Source organism: Juglans microcarpa x Juglans regia, chromosome 5S, assembly GCF_004785595.1.
Source record: "Juglans microcarpa x Juglans regia isolate MS1-56 chromosome 5S, Jm3101_v1.0, whole genome shotgun sequence".
NCBI classification, from domain to species: domain Eukaryota; kingdom Viridiplantae; phylum Streptophyta; class Magnoliopsida; order Fagales; family Juglandaceae; genus Juglans; species Juglans microcarpa x Juglans regia.
The window spans coordinates 11,150,747-11,173,593 of NC_054603.1; the positions used below are offsets into that span (position 1 = coordinate 11,150,747).

Genomic DNA, 22,847 nt, shown 5'->3' on the forward strand with positions numbered 1-22,847 from the left:
AGTTATACTTATATAAAATATATATGCTTAACATATAAAAAAAAATACATATATTTTTATAAAATATGTACAATATCGGAATGGGAGTCAGTACATCACTACCTCCGACTCCGACTCTGACTTTTTTGGTTAAAAAAATTTCGACTCCGACTCCGACTTATCAGAGTGACTTCAACTTATAGGAGTCGGAGCGGAGTCATCATGGAGTTGGAAGTAGAGTCGGATTTTCGAATTTTTGCTCATCTTTAACCAGTTCATCGATTTTTGTATCACCCCTACAAATCGGCATTCTTTTGTCTTGATGTCAAACAAGTTCATTCCGCCAAACGTGTTAGGTCAGTAAGCAGCTATTCCCTCCATGTTTACTTCATTAGTTTGGAAGTTCGACAATCGAGCTAACTTCTTATATTTTATCATTTTCTCCATTTTTCTTTTGGATCCCCCCATAACATTTTTTGTTGTTAACTTCATTCGAGTTAATTAAGTTCCTTTGGCTTATTAAAATAATGAAGTTCTTTTGGTTAAGAGGTGCAAACGGTTTCTCTAATTTGTCATATTTTATCACTATAAAGGGAAAAGTTCTATTTATAAGTCATGGTAGATAGTACATTTACTAACGTTCTTGTATGGCATAATTTTTAGTTTGAATTTGAAAAAAATTGTATGGTTTTTTATATTTTGTTTGGAAGTTTAAGAAAATTGTATAGGGTTTTATGTTTGGACAATGATTACATAATGATTAGTTAAAAATTATAAATTAAAAATATTTTGTGTTTTAATGATATTTGGAAAGAAAATATATGAAAATATCTAAGAATACCTTAGAATATTTTATAACATAAAGAAGACCTTAAGCCTCGTTTGGATACTTAGAATATCTTAATATATTTGTAACACTTCGTATTTTAGTATATTTTTAATTGAATGATTATTTTTATTAATTAAAATATTGGTTCTCTTGTTTTAACTTTATCAGATTTTTAGTTGGTCTACTTTTATGATTTTTAATTTGTGAAAATTAATTTGATATGCTTTCTATATATTAATTATTGTTATGCATTTAAATTGCTCTTTATTTTAAATTAATTTATTGTTGGGTTTAATTATTTTATTTTCATTTAATCACTACGCTTAAATTATTTTATTTGACTTGTTGTTTTGAAATATTTTTCGTTGGATCATTTATGTGACCCAAGATGTGAGAATTGGACTTCATTTCTTTCCCTCACTTTTTTCCTTTTCTTTTCTTTTTCTTTTCCACTTTTTCATTTCTTCTTCTTTTCTTTTTCTCTTCATTTTATTTCTCCTTTCTCTCTCTTCTCTCCTGCGCGCGAGCCTTTCCTTCTCCCGTCTGTGCGCCGTCCACCCTACGCCACCATGCACTGCCCGTGTACATCACCGCCTCTCTCGTTTGCTTCCCCTCCGTCCGACAACCTCACGTTCCGATTTCCAGCCCCTCTCGCGCCACCGTTAACCCCCGCCTGCGGCCTCAAGCTCAGCATTCCTTTCGTCCTTGCACCGCCGTCGTGCCACCTCCGGCCACCATCTCTTTTCCACATCATCCTTGACCTCCCAGCAACCTAAACCATCCATCCCCAGCTCTGATCTGCCACCGGTGAAGCTCTACCATCCACATTTTTGTTTTGAGCATTTTAGCCTCCAAACACCTCCCACGCCGCCACCCACAGCCAACCACCACCACCATTAGTTTCACCGACATCCCTAAACCCTGCCCTAGTAATATCAAGTTTTCATTTGTCCCCGTTCGAAATCTTGCATTTTGAGATCTACGGCCACAGTGCATTATGCACTGTTACGTTGTTGTGCCATCACTAGGGCTATAATCGAGCCGAGCCGAGCCGAGCCGGTCGTTGGCTTGCCGAGCTCGGTTCGACTCAAAATACTCGAGCTCGAGATTTTTTTTTTTATTCCTCATTCGAGCTCAACTCGATAAGTTAAATGCTTAACTCGAGCTCGAGCTCATCCCACAAACGAGTTCGAGTCGAGCCGAGCTTGAGCTCGAGCTCGAACTGTGTATTTTTTTTTAATTTTTTGAATAAGATTTAATAATTAATAAAATAAATAAATAAATAATCTATTATTGAATTTATACAACTAACAAGTAGAACCTCTATTGAATTATAAAATTTTAGAAAAATTATAAGTAATTAATATCTAACTAGTTAATATTTATCCAAAATAACAATATATTATATGCATACATATATTATTAATACATACACTTAATATGATAGCATATATTTATTTCATATATAGTTCTCACATACTTGTATATGAAATTATTAAATTTTATCTACTAATTATTATACAAATTATAAAATATACTTATGAAGTATATTCACTATATATACATAAGTAATTAGATTACATATTATATATTTAATTATAAAAGTAGTATGTTTATAGTATTAGTTACTACATATATGTGTGTGTGTGTGTGTGTGTATACACATAGGTGTATGTATATATTTACCAATATATGAATGAGTTTTAATCGAGTCGAGCTAACAAGTCGACTCGAGCATAAACAAGCAAGCCTTAATGAGCCTTAACTGAGTCGAGTCGAGTTTTGTCGAGTATATGTCATTTACAATTCGAGAGAGTATCTTCCCTCACGAACTTGCTTTTTTTTTTTCATGAGTCGAGTTCGATTCGAGTTTAATCGAGCGACTACAGAACGGGCTATCGAGCAGACTGGTTCATTTACAGCCCTAGCCGTCACTTCTTGCACCTCCGTGATCCTTCGAAAATTATATTATAACGCTGTAAGTATTTTCCCAAAGAAATCTCGAGATTTAAATTTTTTTTGCACCAACCCATTTTTATTGTGATCTGGTTGGTTGTGCCGAATTGAGTCCGAGGAGTAAGGGTGTCGGATGGATTTGAGGATGAAGATGTTTGTGTGTTTGGATTTTGTTGTGAATTGTTGGTTGTTGGATATTGTGTCATATTATGTACATTTCATATTTGCACGCTTGATCATGTTTGTAAATGAAAATTTGATTTTCTCATAATTTTCATACATGTTCATGTGTATTTTATGAAAACTAAGTTTTAATGTGAGAAATAGATTTTGGGTGCGTGCGTATCACAACCCCAAGCCGAGATGGGGTATTATCCCGGTGGAGCTCCTCTGGTCACTTGGGAGTGAAATATACTGAGTTACGTCCCCTAGATTGTCGCTGGGTGACAGCGAGATCGGACGGGATGGTAACGCTCTCGTGCCGACTTCGTGGTCCCGCTGCTGGCTAGGGTTAGAGGATGCTTGGCAACAAATGCGCTGGCCACGGAACTTGGCATCGCTCATTACGAAGTAACTCACACTATCGTTACCCGTGATGTAACGATGGGAGTCAGGGTGTGTGGATGATCCTTAGAGGAGATCATGGTGCATACGGTAAAATTGATTAATGGGCCATTTTCTGAAAAAATTGCAAGTTTTTAAATAAATGGATATTTGGGCTATTTTCTGGAAAAATAGTGTGTGTTGGATAAAATGATTGTGTGTGGATCATTTTCTGGGAAAATGACGGATTATTGTTTTTGAACCAAAATAGGATTTTGGCGTGTGTTGGAAAATATTCATTTTTGAGAAAAATGATATTTTGGGTCTGACGCATACTTCATCATATGCATGCATATTGGTTGCATTAATGCACTTTTATCTCGTGGGTTGTTTAGATTATACTTACCTGCGGTACCGTTTTATGGTAACGTAGATTTTGATGCAGACGATGCTGAGGGTGAACCTGAGGATTCAGCTCCGCCCGAGGAGTAAATTTGTGTAAATTTGTATTAAAAATTCTGGTACTTAGTTGACTTATTTAAATTATCCGCTGCGTTGTTTATTGTACACTGTTGCATGTACACACACTTGGCATTATCGTTGGGATGCGTGAAAGTATTGTCATCATCCGGGCGTCTCGATTCCCGAATTTTTCGTACATGTGGGTAGGGGCGCCACAATATTTGTGATTAGTAGTAAAATGATTTGAGTTAACATGTTTTATTAGATTTTGGAAAATGAGATTAAAAAAGTTTAATAAAAATATTATAAAGTTAAAAATTTGTTTGAATATAATTTTTGAATATTACTTTTGTTTTGAAATTTATAAAAGTTATATTATTTTTTGTGTTTTATTTAAGTCTCATTTGGATATACAATTTAGATGAAATGAGATGAAATTATATATTTTGAATGGTGGTGAAATTTTTGAGTTAAGATGAGAAGAAATAGTTTGTAAAAAAAATTGTGTTTGTTTGGATAGTAAGAGGAGATGATATAGGTTTTAATTTTTTGGGATCTGAAAAAGGTGTGAGTCCTACTGTTTTATTGAGTATCCGAATTGTGCACTGTTCGTTTACTATTATGTTAGTTTTTACTGTTTATTTACTATTCATTTAAATGAATGTTTTCAAAATTTAAGAGGTGAAATATTTTGTTTGGATAGCCAAAACTACTATACGGTACAACTCCAGATGATATGTTTTCTTTTGTATTGGCTAACCAAACCGGGTCTAAGAGTTTAAAAAAATTTTAATGATTAGTTAATGATTAGATGAAAAAATTGAAAATTTAAGATTTAAAAATATTTTGTATTTAAGTGATATTTAAAAAGAAAAAAAATCTAAAAATATTTTAGAATAGTTGTATTGCCAAACGGACGCCAATCTGCAAAAAAAGTTTACATATTAACTAAGTAAAATGTCACCATTATGTTATAAAAAAAATTATTATAAAATAGCTCTAATATTTATATTTAAAATATGTCAATATATAAAATTATTTAAAGTATGCAACTCCCACAACTCCCACGTATATTCATTAAAAAATAGGTAAATCTGACAGGAGGTGCTACTCCCGCCGACAAAAGGTACCAAAATGAGCTAATAGTGCATTTTGTGTTTTTTTTTAATGCATGTGTATTGTATTTTTTAAGTACTAAAAAACAATCATAAATATTTAAAAAATACAGTTTGGTATACATATTGGGTACCTTGACAGATTATTTTCCAACTTAAAATCTAGAGTGTTGCTATCACATATGTTTGTCCCCCTTAAACTTACCACTAATATAAATTGTATTATTTTTCTTTTAAATATTTTTTAAACACTGTAACATATTTTAAAAATAAAAAAATACATCACTTCACTAATAATTACTTTTTAATTCACATACCAATTATCATTTTTCTAAAATTTATATAAAAAAATAATTACTTTTTAAGTCATTAATAATGTTTTTTAAAAAGAGTATACATTTAAAATAAAGAAAAAAAAAGGTATAGAGAACCTGCACACCTTCCCTATCTATTGCAGTAGTTGATTCCGAAAAGACGTGAGGTCGGTCGCCAGCTAGTTTTCTGTTTCCCCACGTTTTCTTCATTATTTGTATCTTCAGCGAGCAAACTGACATCTGCATTAACTTACGGACAGTACTGGGATCCACATTTAATTGAAGGATGTGTACGAGGCAAATATTTTTTTTATTTTTATAATTATTTTTTACACAGTTTTCAATGCTTTTAAAAAAGAAAAAAATAATCAATTTATTCACATCCTTAACGTAAATAAAAAAAAATCAAAAATTAAAAATTTAATCGGTCAGTACTTTTGTATTTTCCTTTACTTACAGGTGCTGGCGGGCCGGAAACACTTAATTCTTGAGTTTATCGCTGGAATAATAATATATACGCAACAAATTATATAATATATTATATAATAATATTATAAAATGGAGTATTTTTATAAAATATTTTATAAAAATATTTCTCATTTAACATATTATTATATAATATATTATACAAAATATTATATGTTCATTATTTTCTTTATCATTGAGTTTTTAAAGAAAATGTAACCTTTTCCAAATAACTGTTTGACTGATTTATTTTTTTTAATTTTAGTTAATGATTAAAAAATTATGATTAATAAAGTTATATATTTTCTAAAATTTTTTAATGATTAAAAATGTTAAATAAATATTTATAAAAAATAATAGAAAACAAATTATACATCTGTGCTGGCTACTTAACTCAGTACGCATTGTATCAGCTAGTGTTTACAACACTCAGGGTCTTCCACAAACGAAGATGAATCGTTGGTCTCTCCAAGTTCACACGTTGGGTACGAACGCAGTCTATTCTATGCTGGATAATTTATACAACTAATTCTTTTCATAAACGTGAGAACTAATTAAAATTTTTTTACCCTTTTTATAATGAGTTGATTTCTTTAAAAAACAAAAACTTCCAGATGACTGTCCATAAAAATCTATTCAAATTTAGATAATGTCTCTAGTCAGAAAATTGACATATCAAATAACTCTTATATTATTTCTTATTTATTTAATATTATTCATTGTATTTATCTAGCAACGATAAATATTATAATACATACTTAATATGTCTTTTCTTTTTTATCCACCAAATATGAGATGAGATTATTTTAAATGAATGATGAAAATTTAAAAAATATTATTTTTTAATATTATTATTTTTTTAAGATTAAAAAATAAATTATTTATTTATTATGTTTTACGTGTAAATTAATAAAATTATAATAATAAAATAAGATAAGATGAAATACTTTCCGAATCCAGACGGAACCTATTATATTCAAAGAATTTTATATCACACTTTATTCTTGAAAAATACTTTGATTTAAAAGATAAATTTTAAATTTAAAGATTAAATTAGAGTAAATAAATATTATACAGTACAAAGACGTCTTCCAAACTTAAATAATTTTTCTAACCAAACCAAGCGTTAATCGTTAGAGAATGGCAAAGGCCACCTAAAGATGGTCTTCAGAGTTCTCACCAATAAGTGTAAAATGCACTTTTTATTTTGTGTGTTTTTTTAAGTATTTTTTAAATTATTTTGAATATTTATAAAAAAAAAGATTCACAAATTTATTAAAATTGGTACAAACTTTCGAGATAATTTATTAGTGGCTTGAGCATTTTCCCAGAGGCAGCACTACAGCGACCGAGATTGGATTCTCCAGACATGGCCAAAAGTTCTCTCTTCATAATTTGTTTAATCTCCTTAAATATTTTTAAAAAGATAATCAAAAAAATATTAAAAAATAATTACTTAATTATTAAATAAAAAAAATATTAGTCGGACCCACTCTGAATGGGATGTCTCGGTAGAGTAGTATTTTTCTTTGAAAAATTATAAACATATATTATTTTTCACAATACATTAAATAAATATATTTTAAAATAAGAAATATTTTGATAAAATATTTTATATTTACAAAAATATCTGTAGAACGAAATATATTATAAAATTTTGTGTAGCTTTTTTTTCTGAGCCGTCTCTCTCTTACCGCTGTTGGGCTTACCGCTCAGTATTAATTTTTTTTTATATTATTTTAATATATTTAAATATTTTTAAAAAATAAAAAATATATATCAATATATTTAAAAATACTTTCTTAATCAATATGTTAAAAAAAAAAAAAAAATTACCAAGCCGTTAAAAGGAACGGTCAAGAGCGACAGACTAGTGTTTTATTTTTTATTTTTCCTGGTCGGTATCATCTGAAGGCTGAAGCCCTCAACTATTGTGACATTGTCCCGATTAATCAGTTGTCATCCAATAAAGGCAAACGTCTAATCGACTTACAGGTTTTGACTCTGTACAAGCTAATCCCCGTACTTCCTTTGGATACTTTACTTCATTTCTTGTTGTCATGACTCGCACGCCTTTTATGAACAGATCCCAACAATTTTCTAAAGAAAAAGAACTTGGGATCTGATCGCTCAGCTGTTCGTGTTGTCAATTCAGGGTGCTAGGTTTGGATATCAAACCATCTCACTGTGTCTTATTATTTTTATAATTTTTTATATAAAATATAATAAATAATTCTAATTTTAAAATTTTAAAATAATAATAATATTAAAAAAATATATACTAATAATATTTTATTTAACTTTTAACTAAAAATATATCATCTCATCTCACTATCTAAATCTTATCTTAAAATAATGTTAGATACAAATTTCAGATAGACAAATTTTATATAAATTTTTTATAAAAAAATAAGTTTCACTAATAAATAATAGTTTTTTTTATACATTTTTAATGTGTGATCTATTTTTTTATAAAATCTTGCATGTGACTTATCTATTTGGAGCTTGTACAAATCATTTCTCTTCCTTGTAAGATTCAAATTTTGACTATAGCATTAATTTTTGAATAGGTGAATTTACATTAGACTAACCATTTTAAAGTTAAAATAATAATATAATATTTTATATTTTAATAATATTTTATAAAAATATATTTTTGTAATATTTTACAAATATACTTCATATATTAATTAATAATTTAATTTTAATTTCATAATTTAATTATTATTAATGAAATAGAATAAAGTAGAAAATAATGGACTATTTATCAAAATCGAAATGGATAATATAGATTTTAAAATAATTAAATAATATAATGGTTGTAAGAAATGATTAAAATATTATTTTTATGAGTGAATAGTGTCTAGCAAAAGAGATGACTAGGGAGCTTAATTTACTATTGCTTATATGTTGAGCTTTAGTAGTTTGGATAGTCCAATGTAAAGGATTTTACTCATGCTTAGCTAAAGTATGAAAATGCATTGACATTTAGCTAGTCCAATACCAATGCTCTGAGACGTCATTCATTTTCTTGCAGAAATTGATTTTGAGGTTATTAATTTATTTAAGGCTGCGTTTCAATGTTAAGCTAATTTTATATGATTTGATTTCATCTCTCAATTGTAATATTTTATAAATTCTATTGAGATGTGTTTGAATATAAATAAATTAAAATATATGTTTAAATAATAAATTTGAAAAATATATTTAAATAATAAATTCAAAAATATATTTAAATCTATAAAGTAGGTTGAGATAAATTTAAATTTTGGATAATATTTATTCCACAAATAAAACTCACCCATGGTTGCTATCCATTGACTTTTCTTTTTTATTTAATTAATAAAGAAGTGTTTTTTAACGATGTTATGATTTTTTTAAAGTTTGCAAGGATATAGTTTAAAAAAAAAATAGTAAGTTCTATCTATAAGTAATTTGAGATAGATAAAAGTAATTTTAACAAATTCAAGCATCGCCTAAGAGACATCCTGATCAAGTGATCTCAAAAGAGATTAGCGTACAGACGGAGAATTCTTTTATTTATTAGATTTGATTTACTTATTTGTTTAGATATCTCTTAAATAGATTTATTTATTCTCAACGACCTTTTTTTTTATGCTCCCAACAATATGACCAACCACCATAAAACTTTTTTTTTTTTTTTTTCCTCAATGAATATGCTAGCTAGGGCAAGATCCCTTCTACGAAACACCAAACGGTCCATACTTTTCATACCATGTCATTGTTCATGAAGAAGTGCGGCAGCCAAAAATGATTTCAAAATATTAAGCCCGTTTGATACGGTTTTATCTTATCTTATTTTATTATTATAATTTTTTTAAATTCTTATATAAAGTATATAAATAATTCAATTTTTTTAAATTTTAAAATAATAATAATATTAAAAAATAATATTTTAATAATATTTTATTCAACTTTTAACTTTCTTTTTAATTTATTATCCAAACCTCCTGTTAGAACAAATCTAGAGATATGATACCCGTTAATTGGTTTTTTTTTTCATGGGGTCTTTTTATAAGAACTAATATTGATTCTAAGAGATCTGTACAAGAAAACATCAACCAGGGTACGTAGCTGCATGACAACCTACCAGCAGCACGCTAGCTAATATTATTAGTCAAATAACAACAAATTTCTGACTCGCTGCATCCCATTACAGAGATAAAGTCTGGTAAAAGAAGAAATTGACTCAGGAGGCTGCACCAACCAGCCACGTGGTGTCAAAATTGAGCAGAGCCGGTACCGGATCATGTAATGCTGTTCACATGAGTAGCAAGATAAGCAGCAATTCAACCCAACCAGCTACCCTTCATAGTTCACTCCAAGCCACAACAACCCAATTGGGTCCGACAGCAACAGCAGAAGAAAAACAAGATCTTTCACAACAAGCAAAAGAATTAATACAGCAAGTCTATGATATATCACGACGTTAAAATTGTAATGAACAGACGTACGGTTTCTTAAGAACATAATATCGATCTAAACACATCTAATCAATCTCTTTCACTAAGATTATAATGAAGGAGACGATGAATAGGAAAACACAAAGCTAGTTAGGTCGTATGCTCGTGCCTCTATAAAGTGCTCGTGTTGCTCTTATCCGATTGTATATATTAGTTCTTGCCTGCAGCATTTTACCTCACATTGCCTTTCTTTTCTTTTCTTCTACGGTCTACCTACTTCTTCTGCATTATTTGTTCTGATCTTCTAATTGGTGGTTTATTTGCACCCCGGAGAAGAGATGAAAAAAGGGGTGGTCCTGTTTTTTCTTTTAGTTGTCACGTCCATTGAACTACTTCAAGTACAAGGGGAGCCGCAAATACCTTGCTATTTCATTTTCGGAGACTCGTTGGCGGATGATGGCAATAATAACTTGCTCCCAACACTGGCTAAAGCAAATTACGAGCCATATGGTGTTGACTTTCCTGAAGGACCAACTGGAAGGTTCTGCAATGGCAGGACCATCGTTGATATCCTAGGTTTTGCCCCTTTCTCTCTTTCAGCTCTATCATGGTTTTAGCTAATCTTAGATCCGGGGCAAGGCTTCCTCCTTATTTCTTTCAGTTTTACTTCGTTTGTTTGTTTGTACCCACTTCATTTAAAGTTAATTTTGTGGGTCAAAATCTATGATAAATGCACTCCAAGAACTTGTAGGGTAATATTATAAAGCTGAGGATATATAGATATTAGATCGCTCAATATTGTTAGTTTATCGGTTCCAACATTCTTTCAATCAGAACTAGCTACCAGATAGATATCTCTTCAAATTAATTTATGGGTTTATTCATGAACATAATTATTAGGGATGTAACTGTAAATTATTCCCTCACACAGCTGAAATGATGGGCTTCGACGACTATATTCCGCCCTTTGCAACTGCTAATGGCTCAGAGATACTCAAAGGTGTGAATTATGCATCCGGCGGTGCTGGAATTCTCAATGAAACTGGGCAGACCTCGGTAGTTACTCAATTATATTTTTGTCTTGCACTGTTATTTCGTTACATTCCGTTCTTTATATCCCCTCTCTGCCAGTCCTCTACGTTGACTTACAAGTATAATGACTCGGATGAATGTGACAAAAATTTCTCAACCAGGGTGCTCGCATCTGCATGGACGAACAGTTGAATAATCACCAAGTTACAGTCTCAAGCATTGTCAGCATGCTAGGAAGCAGTCAGTCAGCATCCGAGTACCTAAACAAGTGTTTCTATTCAGTTGGAATGGGAGATAATGATTACATTAACAACTATTTCCAGCCCGACTATTACCCGTCAAGCCTCCTGTATACTCCAGAGCAATTTGCTAAAGTTCTCATTGAACAATTTTCTCAGCAGATAGAGGTCAGTAGTGCTGCTGCAAAATCTTTCTTTCTTTCTTTCTTTCTTTACTTTTGAATTACTTCCCTTTTTGTGATTATCCCTGATCATCCGATTCTCTCGCTCCCCATTAATTATGTTCTAGACTTTGTACAATTATGGAGCGAGGAAGATTGCATTGTTTGGAGTAGGAATGCTAGGCTGCACTCCGAATGCAATTTCTGTATACGGCACAAATGGCTCGACATGTGTAGAGTTTATGAACTACGAGTCCAGCTTCTTCAACGTTGAGCTTAAATCTCTTGTCGATGATCTGAATACCGAGAAGCCTGATGCAACTTTTATATATGTGGATGCGGTGAAGTTAGCCGAGGATATTATGGCTGCTGGTAGATTTCCTTGGACTTTCTTGCTCTGTCAAAATGGCTTAATTTCTACTGATCTTAGTAATGGTCTATATATAATTTTGATGATTTTGCATTTCAGCTTTCAATGTTACAACTGTTGGGTGCTGTGAAGTAGAGGAATTAACTGGACTGTGCATTCCTAACCAAACTCCATGCCAGAATAGGTCGGAATATGTGTTCTGGGACTCTTTCCATCCCAGTGAAGCAGCTAACCTAATTTCTGCTAAAGGAGCATACAGTGTTATCTTCCCATCTGAGTTTTACCCAAGAGATCAAAGTCTTGTGGCTGAGCTTTAATCACGGGTCTGTAATGGCTGTATGATTGATCTAAATCTTTTGTGTTGGTAATACTTTATTTTATGACCACAACAATACATAGGCGCTAGAACCAAGCTCGTGTCTGATAATTGTACTTGAATCTGAGCACTAACTATGGAAATAAATATCATTGGAGCTAGATGACTGGCCTATACATGAGTGTGTAGCTAGATGAATCTGAGCACTATCTATGGAAATAAATAAATAAATCATTGTTCTTGAGATTGTTGTGGTTACTTTGGTCTTCTGCAAATATTCCTACTTTTTCGAATTGCTGCACATTAGTCTGGAAAATCTCAGATAGTTTGCAAATTACTCATTTTATATAATAGTAGGGTAATGATACATTTGCAACCGGTTCACTGCTCTTTTACTATTTATATTATATTTAAATTTTTTTATCATTTTATTTTAAATATTTTATTTAACATCCTTAATCATTAAAACAAAAATTAAAAAATATATAATTTTATTAATAGTCACTTCCTTAATCATTAAGTAAAATTAAAAAAAATTAAATATAAAAAGAGTGATAAATAAGTAGTAGAAGGATAGTAATCCTATCATTTTTCATAATAGTAACTCTTACTTCGATTAAATGGATATGAGAAATGATATTTGTATTACAGTCATAAGTGCGCAAACGTCGTGTAATCATTTTGAAAAAAAATGAATAAATATAAAACTCACATGAAAATAAATTAATTTTTTAATAGTAAATTTCACTCTTTTTTAAAGTGATTACATGGCACTTGTGCCTTCTACAACTGTATGTAGTAGTACTTTAACACTGCTGTCAAAAAGTTTATAATTAGCCTCCTCCGTCAGTCTGGAAGGATGCCACGTGTTGAACTTTATTTTTCTTTTTTTCTTTTTAAATTAAAATATAAGCGAAAAATAGAATTATAATAATTTACTTTTACGAAAAATTAGAAAAAATCAAAACAGGAAAAAAATAATCAACAAATTTAGAAAGCAAATGTTGGGCAAGGAAGGGAGTCAGCCACCAGACCAAATTCGACCACACGTGGTGGCCCTAATGTCGGCCACCCAGTCGATGGATCTTTTTAGGCACCCGCGGCGGCCGAACCCACGTGGTTCGGCTGCTACTTGGAGCTGGACCCGGCCATCAAGGATTATTGGATTCAGCCCACATGGTCGTTGGCTGGGGGAGGGACTCACTCCCTACCTAACGTCGAATAGAATTAAAATTATTCTAGCGGCTAGCTAGTTAACGGAAATTGTAGGATTGAGATTGAAAGAGAAGTAAAATTAGAAAACTCTGAGGCTTTGATTGTTTTAAGAAAATATCTCATCTCATCTAATCATTATAACTTTTAATACAAAATAAAATAAATAATTCAATTTTTTCAAATCTCAAAATAAAAATAATATTAAAAAATATATTCTAACAATACTTTATTTAATTTTTTATTTTAATCTCAACTCATCTCATTTGTAAAAACAAACGAGGCCTAAGTAGTTCTATCCATAAAATTTAAAATCAGATTCTAAAGCCCAAAAGTTAGCTCAAATAGCTATGAAAATATGAAATTACGAGGATTTTGCCCAAAAAGAATAAATCCTAATTATTAGATAAAAATTAAATGCGTAACAAAATAAGATTCTGGCCAAAAATTTAAATGAAAATGAATAATGCTATATACAATCGTGAAGTATACAAACGTTGTGTAATTGTTTTGAAAAAGAATGATGTTCACTATTAAAAAAATAATTTTTTTTATGTGAGTCCCGTATTTATTTATTTTTTTTTTCAAAATAATTAGACAACACTTATAAAGTCACCATTGTAACTATCATTTCTCAATCAAAATTACATCTAAATTTAAAATGAAATGATTAATTTAAAGGTAGAAACAACAGAGTGATTATTTGATGGAAAACAGTAGTTTTTGGGGTCAAAACGTGGCTATTTTGGAACTGATCATGAGTGTGTTTAGTAGTTTTAAGCTGATCATGAACGTGGCTTACACCATGAGCGTGGAACTGATCATGAACATGGCTTACACCATGAGCGTGTTCAAGCTGCCTAGGCAGCTTCTCAAAGAAATATAAGCTATTTTGGCTAGATTCTGGTGGAGCAGTAAAGAAGAGGGGAAAAGTATTCATTGGAGATCATGGAGGGCATTGGGAGAGGTTAAAAATCAAGGGGGTCTGGGGTTTAGAGATCTCAGCAGTTTTAACAAAGCCCTTCTAGGAAAGCAAACTTGGAGAATGATCAAAGAGCCCAACTCATTGGTTTCTCTAATTTTTAAGCAGAAATATTTTCAGCATTGCGATCTTATGGAGGCTAAGTTGAAAGGTGTTTCTTCGTTTATGTGGAGGAGCCTATGGTCTAGTTTGGAACTGATCAAGGAAGGGGCTGTGTGGAGGGTTGGTAATGGCAATGGCATTAAGATCTGGAAGGATAAATGGCTGCCTAGGCCAGTGACGTATCAGATTCAGTCCCCCATCAAAATACTGGACCCCGAGGCTAGAGTAGACGAATTGATAGAAAAGGGCAGCTGCACTTGGAAGGAAGAACTGGTGGCGGCAGTGTTCAATGAAGAGGAAGCGAAAATTATACGTTCCATTCCACTCAGTAGCAGAAGTTCAAGAGACAAACTTATATGGGTGGGGTCAGTCAAAGGAATTTTCACTGTTAAGAGTGCTTATTTTCTGGAAACTTTGATCCTAAAGAAGAAAGTAGGAGAAGCCTCGTCTAGGGGTGAGAATCAAGAGATGTGGAGAGATAGGTGGAAGCTTGAAGTTCCGGGCAAGGTTAAGATGTTTATTTGGAAGTGCCACAATAATATTCTTCCTATAAAAGATAACCTTTTTAGGAAGAACATTATTGAGAATAACCTCTGCCCGCTTTGTACAAGAAAAGTGGAAACAGTAATACATGTGATGTGGGACTACCCAACTACAACAGATGTATGGGGAAGAGAGACAAGCCAGTTCTATAAATGGAAGAGATTTCATTCTAATTTCCAGATACCATGGGCTGAGATGAGGAACAAGCTGAGTAAAGAGAGCTTAGAGCTGGCATCTTTCCTGTGCTAACAATTGTGGTTAAGAAGAAACGCTTTTGTCTTCCAAAATCTGTTTATGCATCCTGGTATACTGGCTAAGAAGGTCCAAGCGAATTTAAAATTCTTTAAAGAGACCAAACTGAATTGTTTAAAGAGTACATAAGGGAATCATGTGAGAGGACCAACCCCAAGATGGATGCCACCCGTATGGCCTTTTGTAAAGGTGAACTTTGATGCAGCTTTCGAAAAAGCAAAGGGTAGGATGGGCATGGGAGTAATTATTATAGACTCAGTAGGCAAGTTGCTAGCTGTGGTGACAGCCCCCAAGGACCATATATCTACAGCTGCTCAAGCTGAAAGCGCCGCTCTCCATAGAGCTATGGTCATCTGTACTGAACTTGGGTTAAACCAAGTTTGTTTTGAAGGGGATGCCAAGATGGTAGTGGATGCAGTAAATTCCAAAAATTAAGATAACTCCTGACTTGGACAGATGACAGAAGACTTGCAGCAGATGATGAAAAGGAATCAAGCATGGAGCCTTAATTTTGTATACAAGTCAACAAACAAAGCTGCCCATATGGCAGCCAAGTATGCTATTAGGGATGTTGGTGAAAAGATATGGTTCGAGGATGGCCCAGTTGAGGTCTGTAACTCTGTGTTGGAGGAGGTTGCTAATGCATGATGTAATGGTACCTGTTTAATGAAAAACATGACATTACTTTCAAAAAAAACGTGGGCCGGTATCCTGGTCACCCTGAGATATAGTAAAAAAACAACTTTTTGAGTTGGGGTCTTATGCAGTATTATTATTATTATTTTTTTTTTGAAAACACTACTCTATCTTTATAATTGTACCGCCCTAATTGACCGATGGTTAATTATTTTTTTACTTAATAATTTTAAATGTATTAATATATTTTTTTATTTTATAAAAATATTTATAAAAAAAGAAACTGAGCTGTATGCCAACGATAAATGCCGGGCAGCATAGTAGCGGTGCCTTTTTTTTTTTTTTTTTTTTTTAAACCTTATGCATTATTCTGATGCTCATGGTCAAAATTATAATCAAAATACTAACGGACGCGTAATATTGCCCGAATTTGAGAAAATTTTACATTTTTTGCCATCTGTGCATTGATTTAACTACGTAGTCCATCACTGTTAATCGTAAAAGAAATTCATAAGGACCGAATCTCAAAAAGAAGAAGGACGAGGGTCATTGTCAGAAGTTTCCCTTTCCTAATTTATAAATTGAACATCAACTGCTTTCTTTTCACCAACCAACTTAAAGTCTTGTGGCCTCATTGCACGTTAGGCCGAAGTTGGTCAGATCTTGTTGATATTTAAAATATTATATCAGTCACGTATTTTTTATATATTTTATTAATATAATTAGTTATGTCACATATTAAAAAATGACATAACTAATCACATTATAGAATACATAAAAATAATTCTATATAACAGTACTCATATTCTACTCATACTATTTTTTTTTTTCCTGAGTAGTAAGACTGTTTTGTTGGAATTTGTTGCTTTTCTTTACTGAGTTCTTGTAATCTGTTCTGTAAAACTGGCGTATGGCTAAACCGTAAATTATTGAATGGGTTTCAATCATTTATTTTCTGCAATATATGGTTGGCTTTGGTTCCCTTTTTTTTTTTCCCTAAAAAATGATAAACACATAACTCTTTTTAAAATATGTTTTAAATAAAAGACATTTTTATAAAATAACTAGTAAAAATATTATAATTTTAGAAAAATATCCTTATATATTTTAAAATACATATTTATGTAAAAAGTTATGAAAAATAGTTGTGACAATCATAACTCGTTTTCTATTTATATATAGAATTCGCGCGAGGATTAATATTTAATACATATATAGCAGCAGAGCAGGACTAACACCAAACGTTGCCAATTAAATAGCATAAAACACAATTCCCCGCTAAAATGTTACCGGTAAAACCCAAAAGGCCATCTCAAATATATCCTTTAGAAATTCACATTAGACAAACTACGTACTTCTAACGAGTGGTTTGGGTTCAGATAGCATTCTAATTCCATGATTGTTGGGAGGATATCATGAACGTTTTTAGCTCTTTTGGGAAGATTGAAAAAAACCTTAATAAGACTTTCACTACTCTTTGTAACAACCCGCTCCCCCATGGTTAAAAACCAAGTCATTTTTTAAAAAATATTTGTGGAATCTATATAGGAGAGTTGAGAATTCCCTTCTGTGATCATGTGAATTCCACCATCAACTGCCTTTGGATCAGCGATTCAGCACACCATTCTCTCTGGCCCATTTCAGAATATATATAATTAGATCTGGGCCTGAAAATGGTCTACATCGTTCTTAGTCCAACTCTCACTGGTCCATCGCTAAGCCACTCGAATGGAAGGCAAAGCACCGATCGAGTCTATCTTATATGGATAATTTTAAATCAGAGAATAGAAATAATAATAATAATAATAATAATAATAATAATAATAATGATAATGATAATGATAATCATACGACAACAAAAAATACATTGGAATCGAATGCTTTAAAATAAAATAATTCTTTTGTTATCCTGTTTTTGTATTCTGGCTTTCTCTCGATCGAGGAATGATATATATATATATACACACACACACACCATCAATTAATTGTTTTCCCAAACTCTTTTTACGACTCTACTTTAAATTGAGTACGATTACATAAAATTCGAAATACAAATATTAATAGATCAAATATAAAGTGACAATAACATTGATGGGTTATAAAATAGTTATATATATGGGTTCATTATTATTGTGAAAGAAAACTTGAGAATGATATGAAATCCCAAAAAAGGAAAAAAAAAAAAAAAAAAAAAGGTTGGAATCATGAAGGCCGTGTAATATAGCTTCTCCCGATGTTTGGAAATTAGAACAAGGAAGGTTACATTACTTCTCGTTTGTTTTCGCAGATAGAGATGAGATGAGTTGAGATAAAAGTTAAAAATTGAATAAAATATTATTAGAAAAAAAATCTACACATCCTCCTACCATTCACACAACTTCCACACACCACACTTTTTTTAATTTTTATTATTTTTTTCTTTTATCAAATATTTAATATATGAATAATGAATAGAAAAATTAAATTAGTTTAAAAAGAATAAACTCAAAAAAAAAATATTAAAAAATTTAAAAATTTTAAAAAATGTGGTGTGTGGAGGTTGGGAGGTTGTGTAGCATTATTCATTGTTAGAATATATTTTTTTAATATTATTATTGTTTTAAGATTTGAAAAAGTTGAATTATTTATTTTATTTTGTGTAGAAATTTGAAAAAATTATAATGATTAAATGAGATTAAATACGTTGTGCAAATTCTTCAGTGTAGGAACAAGATGAGAAAAGGATTGCCCATATCCTTGATCTACGGAAAAAAAAAAAAAAAAACTAAACCAATTTTGACATGCCAAGGTACATTAACAGACTTGTAGTTGTAATTTTGAATATCCTCATAGGCACTCTCAACCGAAAATATATCACAATATAGGGATGACATACAATCTATCGATCGATGAGCCATCAATAATAATCATATCGACCTTAGTATTCACACACCAAACACAAATTCCTCAATTAATTAACACCTTCTCGATTGAGTCGTGCTACAAGTATGGACCCGAACACGGACCAATTTCACTGAATCACAGGACACTATATATCCCGTCATTATATATCCAATCTGTGATCTCTGTGAATGTTTCTATAGCTAATTCTAGCACGGTACTGAAGTACTGTTTGATGAAAATACGACTGGTAGATTTGGTAAAAGTAATGCCGGTAAGGTGTTTGGTAGAATCATGTGACATTTCGGTTAAGGTGTGAGACCAAACATCGTATACCAAATTTATTAAATACATACAGCTAACTATATATGCACTGATTACGCAAATTTATGTTACCATGCAAGAGATCATCATATTCTTAAGACAAAACCAAACTAGCGATAAAAAAATGTTGTTGGTACGTAAGTCATAGAGTAGTTGATCTTGGTGCATGAATGCATAAACATTGAGAAAAGATATCCAATATCTCTAATAGCAAACTTAGGAGTATTAATATGACTGTCTACAATACCACTAGTACTTTGCATGCAACATCGCAACCTCGATCAGTTTGTTCATGTCACATTCACATATTTGATACACTCACTTTCCATGGAAAACAAAAGCAGCAGCAGTACTTACCATGGTCCCTCAAGCTAGCATATAATTAACTGCATAGAAATAGTAAGAAAATATGTGTTAATTAGATGAATATTTCAGATGATTTCATGTGAAAAAGTACTATATATGGACCAAATATAAAGTTCCCTTTTTTGTAAGTAATTAAATATCTGCATATGCATGTTTCAACTATGTGAATGTGCAAATAGTTTGAGCAAAAGTGCGATGAATGAAACATGATGCATGCATCTCATGATACGCATGCAAAACGTACGATATAAATGGTTGTTGGTAAAAGATGAAAAAGAAAACGTTAGTGAATAATAAGATTCTTACACTAATTGAAGCGCCATATGGTCTTGGCCGCGTGGGTACTGTACTTGATTGGGCTGCAATGCATCTACTTGGAAATAGTCTCGAGAATCAAATGGCTGAGAGTGCAAGAGCTCGTAGTTTCCCACTCCTGAAGGCATCCCATTCAAGTTTTGCTGGCTTCTCTCATTCTCGGCTATCTACACCATCCACACAAAATCCCGATACATGACACCATGCACCGATAGTATTACAATTGTGCTCTGTGTGTGTATGTGTGTAGAATGAGAGGTGATCTAGAGAGAGAGACCTTTGCACGGAGAAGCTGGTTATTATTATGCAAGTCAACTTCCTGCAAATTAAATATAGGCAATTTAAGAATAAAGTGCGAGTATGACAACAACATTCAGCAGCTAACAAAAGTTTTACTAGCTTTTCGGTATGACCAAATTAGCGAATAACTTGATCTTTGACAAATTATATCATTTATTGAAACATCAAAATATTTATAAAAAAAAATCAAAATAGATAATATGTACACAAATTCTTAGCAGAAAAGGTAAAAAGAAAAATATACACTTAGCGACAATAAAACGATGATTCTAAAAGGCATTAATTAATATTGTTACTCATGATGCTATCTTTTAACATAAACATACATTCCCTCTAAGAGTAATACTACAACCATCGCTGGGAGTTCCCACTAGTGTATTTTATGTGTGTGTGTGTGTGTTTTTTTTTTACGTACATTTTTTAACACTTAAATATTTAAAAAAAAATCACAACATCATTTAAAAATATTTTCTTAATCACAAAGTAAAATAAAAAATAAAAAATCCAAGCAGGAAGACTAGTACTATTGTTCATCCCTCTAAATAGTTAACCACTTTACCCTCAGTACTGTGGAAGGAAAATCCATCGTTCATGCTCTCATTAAATTTAAAAACCGTTATTGGATCGAGAATTAATGTAGCCTTTGGTAAAAACGATCGAATTAGGGCATCTTTTGTTGTTAGATTGACACTTGCATATGTGTAGTACTCTATGATATTTGAGAAATATGAATAGTCCAAGGAAAAAGATTATAATTTGATCATAATTTTGGCTTCAAGATAGATAATGCATTTTGTGATTATCAGGATAATTAAATATCTCGGAAAAGTAACTGGGGCTCTCCCGTTGTTAAGTGTTTTTCTTCATGATGTGCATTTACCTCTTAACTTCATCCATGGTCCTGTACTTGTGTAGTGGGATAATTAATATCTCTACATATCAAGTTAGCTTGCTAGAAAATATTGTTTCTAGAGCTGGCCCTCATCTAGCTAGCTAGAATCACTTTCTTTCTGCTTTTAGATATATGTTGTGTTTTAATTCCTGGATGATTATCAAAGGCTTAATTTCATGCCAGATTGAGTTGTATTAGAAGTTGAATGGGGTTGTTGATGGTGGTGTTTGCGTTTGCTAATACATGTAATTGAGTTTTTTTTTTTTAATTGTTTGTATTGCAAATTGATACTGTTGAACTGAATTATTTATAGTACATATATATATATACACTAAAGTTGTGAAGTATTAATGTAGCATAAAGTTGGGAACAAACTAACATGATGATCATCAAGACCCCTAATATATATATGGCCGGACATTTTACCATCAGGATTTTTAAGAAGCTTATGTAAAGATATTTTATTTATTTAACACAGACAACTAGTATGACTGTCCATGAATATTTATCTAATTATTTTACGAGACATTTCTCCGACAATTTTACCTCGAGTGGATTACAAGGAGCAACATTGTTTGACATGTCCGTGATTCCATAATTCCTATAATTTTGTTTCTCGAGCTACCGAGTATGAGGCCCCTGTTGCCCTAACGATAACGATGTTGTTCATACTACTCAAAAGTTGTTCGACCACCCTAATTACAAGGTTTTTTGATTTTTTTTAGGGCTAAGTACGTAAGCTAGCTAGAGTGGCCCTAATCACGGAAATATACTTGAGATACCTACAAAGTGGACAAGTACTACTTGCAATGGAAAGTTTTGGGGAAGGACACAAGATAACTTCAGATCTAGAAAATTACTTCAAGAGAATGATAGATTATGACGTACCCTTTTTTGCATATACTCGATTTCTGCGAACAAGAGCTCATTCTGGTTGATTTTATAAGGGAAAGGAAAGAAGATCATAAAAAGGAAGTTGTTAGTGGCAATTCAGGATATAACAACAAAAATCAATTAAGTGGCTTATTGTCAAGAAATAAGAACGTATCATAGGTTTCTAAGAGAAAAGATGGAAGAGAAACTGGCCTTTTTGGACCGAATTCTACTAATTGCCTTCTCTAATTTTCCCTCCAAGCTCTTGAGATCTTTGACATTCATTCTGCTCAAAGACTCACCCAATATTTTCCTGGAAAAACGTTTTCAAAGGAAATTTTATATATTGCAATGTTAAAGTTCCAAAAAAGGAGAATATTATAGATCGTCTTTTTTTTTTTTTTTACCTGTTTGAATCCTGCACGTTAATAATTTGTTGTCGCAGGGTAGCAGCCTCTCGCTGGTAGAACTAATTAAGATACAAATAAGGTTAGTACTGTTTATACATAATACTAAAACAACAAATATACAAAAGAGATATCTGGACAAACTTTACAGACCAAAGTTAATTCAGCTCACTCCTGATCTATTGGTTCAAAATTGGAGTGATTATCAAGATAAAGGCCATACGGGCTGATTGTGGTTTAATATTATTTCTTTAGTCAATTCCTGGGATTGTTTGGATTTGCATGTACGTATACGTACGTCTGATTCAAGAAGTAATTATATATATATATATATATATATATATATATATCATTGAAGAGAAAAAGGCATATGATTGCTACTTTTAAACCATATATATATATATATATATAATAGTAATGACTATAAATTGAACTATTGGAGAAATTAAATCAGAAAATGGTAATTTGGCGAGGTAAATGGCATGTTACGTTCCTAAGATCAGTTAAGGTTTTTACCAAATCATGATTTAAGTTATATTTACGAAAATATTTTCAAAA

The 22,847-nt window shown here is 31.7% G+C and overlaps 2 protein-coding genes across 5 annotated transcripts in view; one reads left to right on the plus strand and one right to left on the minus strand.

Annotated features, from left to right (window-relative positions):
• LOC121267658 (agamous-like MADS-box protein MADS1) overlaps window positions 1–22,847 on the minus strand; it is a 74,648-nt gene that overhangs the window by 46,819 nt on the left and 4,982 nt on the right. For 2 of the 3 annotated variants that reach the window (XM_041171635.1, XM_041171636.1), the window contains exons 4-9: window positions 22,290–22,351; window positions 22,096–22,195; window positions 21,898–21,939; window positions 20,095–20,136; window positions 19,809–19,984; window positions 19,318–19,522 (exon numbers count right to left, since the gene is read on the minus strand). In XM_041171635.1, coding sequence (XP_041027569.1) covers window positions 19,519–19,522; window positions 19,809–19,984; window positions 20,095–20,136; window positions 21,898–21,939; window positions 22,096–22,195; window positions 22,290–22,351 — 426 coding nt within the window. In that variant the 3' untranslated portion in view covers window positions 19,318–19,518. Of the gene's footprint in view, window positions 1–17,397; window positions 17,403–19,317; window positions 19,523–19,808; window positions 19,985–20,094; window positions 20,137–21,897; window positions 21,940–22,095; window positions 22,196–22,289; window positions 22,352–22,847 lie in introns of those variants that run through there. The other variant, XM_041171634.1, reaches the window with a different exon arrangement.
• LOC121267657 (GDSL esterase/lipase At1g29670-like) lies at window positions 10,326–12,449 on the plus strand. Of its 2 annotated transcripts, XM_041171631.1 has the most exons (6): window positions 10,348–10,663; window positions 11,019–11,143; window positions 11,281–11,526; window positions 11,648–11,891; window positions 11,989–12,212; window positions 12,303–12,449. In XM_041171631.1, exons 1-5 carry the CDS (start codon window positions 10,426–10,428, stop codon window positions 12,204–12,206), a joined length of 1,071 nt encoding a protein of 356 aa, XP_041027565.1. In that variant the 5' UTR covers window positions 10,348–10,425; the 3' UTR covers window positions 12,207–12,212; window positions 12,303–12,449. The 2 variants fall into 2 exon arrangements, with proteins under 2 accessions (XP_041027567.1, XP_041027565.1); XM_041171633.1 differs by having other exon boundaries at window positions 10,326–10,663; window positions 11,989–12,449.